Below are 4,960 nucleotides of genomic sequence, written 5' to 3'. Positions count from 1 at the left end.
ATGTCAAATGCAACGCGCCAATCCGCGTTGACGGCATTGAGCTTCGTATTACGAAATGGGGGAGCAGGCATGACAATATGGGTTTGCAAAAGACATAAACGTGCTTTTAAAATAAAAATTATGAATGAAAATTATTTTTACCAAACCAAATTAGTACTCTAGGTAAACTAAAATCACTTTTGCTTGCAAGTAGTAAAAAAATATCATACACAAATTGTGTTTAAAGATAATTTTGTATTATAATGGCAAGTTTTGGTGAGAATATCTGAAAATTTATAGAAAATAGTTTAAATTGGGGTCAGAACAGCGTACTTATAGAAGGCAAATAACGCAAAGAAAAAAATTTCATTCAAATTTTAGCAATTTAAAACTGCCTTAGGGTCGACTAATCTGATAGAGAATAGTTGACCTCATACAAACTAATATCGTATCCAGATGTTGACACCATTCCGCCGTCAACGCGAATAATGATATTGATTAGACCAAGGAGTGTATATATAACTTCAGGTGTGACCGTATCGTCAATAAGTCGCGAGGGGAAACGATATAAATACAAAGAGGACTGTGGAAGGGGATTCGACTGCAAAAAGAGATGTCTAAATTTTTTGTTTATTCGATTGTCGATTAATTAATTTGTTCTCTTGAGCTGAAACATAAAATAAGATAGAGTGTATTACAAACCTAGCTTTAACCGTAAAAGACTTACCTTTCAACTTTTCAATGCTCTTATTGCCACCCACGATAGATACAATACGGTAGCGCGACTTATGAGAAAGGCCTTTCAGCCATCTTGGATTTTGTATGTAAACAATCTGCAATATTTTGCAATATCTTTTTTTTGCTCTTTGTGTGAGGTATTGTTTTGGTGGGAATAAGAGCAATGAAAAATTAAAAGGTAAGTCTTTTACGGTTAAAGTTAGGTTTGTAATATACTCTATCTTATATGTAAATCGACTTCCGGTGTTGGTCGGTGATGGAGGTATTTTTCCCGCGTTTTGCAGTTAGAGACGTCGGTTAATTATTCGATTGTAAGGTTTCTGGAATTTCAAGTTTTCCTATATCTAATATTCTTTGTTTCCGTGTTCTTGGTTAACAAAGACTTAATGCCTGTTTTTGATGGGGCATAAAAAGATGATATAAAAGGATTTTTTGGAACTTCCTGCGACTTGTTTTATCGTATATTGTTCAGCTCATATATTGTAGAAAAAACCCGAAGCTGTAACTGTAAAAATAAGCCACCGATTAATTTGTAATTTACAGTTTACAATTCTTCCGCAAGTGCATTTATTGCACAAGTGTGTATATGCGTGACCATTATATTCAGTGAATAACTATACGAATGTCAAACATTTGTACTTTACTTTTGCACGTATGAATCTAACGACGAGTATATCGACGAATAATATATGAATCCATTCAATCCGGTGACAAAAGGACTAAAATCAAATAAGAATACTCCGAAAATGATATAACGCATTATATTTAATAAATATTCCACGCCACTGACATTAATTTATACATTTCATTGAACAATATTGTAGAATAGGAAAATAAGTCACTTGTCCAAAAAAGTTACTCCTGTGCGCGCATCGGTGTCTCAGACCGAAGGTGGTGAAAAAGTGATATACGTCCCCTTCGTACCAACTTATATGATACGCCAAACGATGATGAACAACGAATGACGAAGCTAGAGAGAATCGCAATGTCGTAGTGTTGATGTTTTCTGAGAAATGAACGAATTATTGATCTCAGACCTATGCGCGAGTATAGGAGTGTTAACCGTCATGGTGTTTCGTCGAAATTCTTCGGATATGCTAAATCATTTACGGTTGAACCATAAAAATGATTCCCTGGTGGTGGAGGAAACTGGAAAGAAGAATTCAGGGTCTGCAGGAGTAAAATACGGACTTAGAGAAGGTGCTCCCGTTCTGAAATATTAGTATTCAACTTCAGAGTGCCGAGGAAAATATACCATACTAGTGGTCAAGGATTCTATAAATGTACCTCTTTTGAACTAGTAGCTATTAGGACCAAGCAGAAATATTCAAACAAATCAGCTATTTCATTCAACATTCAAAGAACAGGTAATTTTGAACAGAAAAAAATTTATATTGGTACAATAATAATATTGTGCATCATTCTCATTGTGTACTTTTTTTTCAATCATCCTCAAAAAATCATGAAATGGTAAATTTATCAATATACTAAAATACCATTTCATTCAAAAACAATTATTCTGCACCATGTTTAATTCAAAATTATATTTAATGTAACTTTTAAAATTATGACATCATACTTTTTTATTACAAATATGTCTGTTCTTTTTGATTACAAGAAATAAATATTCGCTCGGTTAATCGAATACTGAAAAACAATTATTCGAATGAATCGAATATTTAAAAATGATCCCCCGATTAATCGACAATTGAATAAACGAAAAATTTAGACATCTCTATTTGCAGTCAAATCCCTTTCCACAGTCCTCTGTATATTTATACCGTTTCCTCTCGCGCACTTATTGACGACACGGTCACACCTTTATTCCACACATCTTGGTCAATACTAAACCTTTGATATCGTAAATTGATTAGTTGAAGTGCTTCTGATTGTTCAGTATACGGGTTTCGCGTTTTTCTTTAGTTGGAATCAAAAGTATGGAATTTAGTAATAAAGTTATCGTAATCACCGGTGCTTCATCCGGTGTTGGGGAAGGGACAGCTAAGTATTTAGCGAAACTGGGCGCAGATTTGGTATTGACTGGACGTAATATAGAGAATTTGGAAAAAGTTGGAACTGCTTGTGAAGATCTTTCGACGAAGAAGCCGCTGCTTTTGATAGCTGATGTCTGTAAAGAGGAAGACAATAAGCGCGTAATTGAGGAGACAATCGAGAAGTTTGGGAAATTGGATGTTTTGATAAATAACGCAGGAATTATAGCTAATGGTTCGATTGAAAATACAAGCCTGGCACAATATGATGAGGTGATGAACACTAATGTCAAGGCGGTATATCACCTGACGATGTTAGCGGTGCCGCATCTCATCAAGAGCAAGGGCAATATTGTAAATTTGAGTAGTGTCGCCGGAAATAGGTCATTCCCGGGGATTTTGGCATATTCGTTGTCTAAGGCCGCTATTGATCAATTCACGCGATGCACTGCGTTGGAATTGGCATCGAAGCTGGTGCGCGTGAACGCTGTCAATCCTGGTAACTTATTCTTTGTTTCTGGTTCAAGATCCACGATCTCAATTCATTTTTATTTCAAGGAGTTATTGTTACGGATATTCACAAGCGAGGTGGAATGGATGAAGAATCTTATGCAGCATTTCTGGAAAAGTGTAAACAAACACATGCTTTGGGTCGTCCAGGTCAGCCGGAAGAAGTTGCTTCTACGATAGCATTTTTAGCATCAGATGCGGCCAGTTTCATTACCGGTGTGACATTAAATGTTGACGGCGGACGCCATGCAATGTGTCCAAGATAAATGTGTATTGGAATGTTCGTTTACGTGCCTTAATAAACGATAGGAATCTGTGTTGTAAACTGTTCTTTATTTAAAAAAAGCTTGCATAAGGACATAAGAAAATAAAATTATGTTATTTTGCATGTTGTAAAATGTTGCGTTTATTTTATTGTTATTGATTAGGAACAGAAAGAGCTACGAATTAAATGCAATTTTTCAGGATCTGTTGTCGGAGTGGTCCTTGTATCGAAAAGAGGGAATCAGTTCAGCGTGGGCACATTGCATGACGACCACCATCAATCGGTAGACTGGCCCCTGTGATGAAGGAAGCCGTTTCGCTTGCCAAAAACACAATTGCATCAGCTACTTCGGTAGCTTCTCCAGGTCTTCCCATTGCATGTGTATTCTTTGAATGCTCCAGGAATTTCTTATATGTTTCTTCATCCATTCCACCGCGTTTATGCAGATTTGTGACAGTTACGCCAGGATTTACACAATTAACTCGGACGGTCTTGGCCGCTAACTCGAGCGCTACACAACGCGTGAATTGGTCTACCGCCATCTTGGAGATATTGTACGCTAATACGCCAGGGAATGAGCGTATTCCGTTAACACTGGATACATTAACAACATTTCCTTGTGTTTTGATCAGATGCGGTACTGCCAACATTGTTACGTGGTAGATCGATCGGATATTTGTGTTCATTACTCGATCGAACTGCTCCAAGCTTGTTGTCTCAATCGTTCCAGTTTCGATAATACCGGCATTGTTAACTAACACATCAAGTTTACCAAACTTCTCAATCGTCGCTTTAAGGATTCGCTCCGTGTCCGCTTCTTTTGTGATATCACCAGGAATCACCAAAGGAGTGACTGGCCCTACGGTACATTCGGCCGCTACATGATTAAGATTTTCTAATTTACGACCGGTAAGGGCTAGCGTTGCACCTAATTCGGACAGCTTTTTTGCTGTAGCAGCACCGATTCCACTGCTAGCTCCAGTTATCAGAACAACCTTACCGGCAAAGTTCATAGTGTCCGTAGAGAGAAGCTATTATATAACCCGTGAGATGATAGGGTATTTCAAGACTGAATCGCTTGATGAACAAATCTGGCAAATATGGATGTTTTGCTGTTGCTAAAGCCGGATTTTGCATGTGTAAGTTTTTTCGTTCGAGACAGAGATAAGGAATATGAAATGCTTCACATTTCCAATGTAGCTCAAATCTGTTTCATAGTTGCATAAATGCAGGCGCACTATTTTGTAGTTAGCGTCGAATGTAGTTAACCCTTTATAAGGTCGTAGCAATTATATTGCCACCGACGAAAAATATTTTTTTCGCTCCAATTGGAATATTATTTCAATATTTCACTTGTACGATATAATTTGAGAGACATTTTTATGTAACAAAACCGCGATTTTAGAGCATCGGCAAAATATTCTGTTTAACCCCTTCCCGTATTATTCAATACGTCACAAATCAAGCGATTTCACTA

General features: G+C 37.1%; 2 protein-coding genes across 2 annotated transcripts; one reads left to right on the top strand and one right to left on the bottom strand.

The window, feature by feature from the left end:
- The first annotated feature begins 2,532 nt into the window (after positions 1-2,532).
- Positions 2,533-3,616, top strand: LOC129777275 (3-oxoacyl-[acyl-carrier-protein] reductase FabG-like). The gene is made up of 2 exons (XM_055783478.1): positions 2,533-3,207; positions 3,267-3,616. The coding sequence occupies exons 1-2, from the start codon at positions 2,655-2,657 to the stop codon at positions 3,482-3,484; spliced, it is 771 nt and encodes a 256-aa protein (XP_055639453.1). The 5' UTR covers positions 2,533-2,654; the 3' UTR covers positions 3,485-3,616.
- Positions 3,533-4,584, bottom strand: LOC129777276 (3-oxoacyl-[acyl-carrier-protein] reductase FabG-like). Its single transcript, XM_055783479.1, has one exon. The coding sequence runs from the start codon at positions 4,494-4,496 to the stop codon at positions 3,729-3,731; it is 768 nt and encodes a 255-aa protein (XP_055639454.1). The 5' UTR covers positions 4,497-4,584; the 3' UTR covers positions 3,533-3,728.
- Positions 4,585-4,960: the final 376 nt, after the last annotated feature.

This window comes from Toxorhynchites rutilus, chromosome 3 (assembly GCF_029784135.1).
Source record: "Toxorhynchites rutilus septentrionalis strain SRP chromosome 3, ASM2978413v1, whole genome shotgun sequence".
Classification (NCBI taxonomy): domain Eukaryota; kingdom Metazoa; phylum Arthropoda; class Insecta; order Diptera; family Culicidae; genus Toxorhynchites; species Toxorhynchites rutilus.
Note: the sequence above shows the minus strand (reverse complement) of the source record. Positions and strands in the feature narration are given on the sequence as shown.

Bases quoted from the DNA above. Each gene is read 5' to 3' on its own strand.
- LOC129777275 (XM_055783478.1), top strand. From the start codon at position 2,655: ATGGAATTTAGTAATAAAGTTATCGTAATCACCGGTGCTTCATCCGGT. The intron at 3,208-3,266 runs GTAACTTATTCT...TTTTATTTCAAG, and splicing joins CGTGAACGCTGTCAATCCTG to GAGTTATTGTTACGGATATT.
- LOC129777276 (XM_055783479.1), bottom strand. From the start codon at position 4,496: ATGAACTTTGCCGGTAAGGTTGTTCTGATAACTGGAGCTAGCAGTGGA.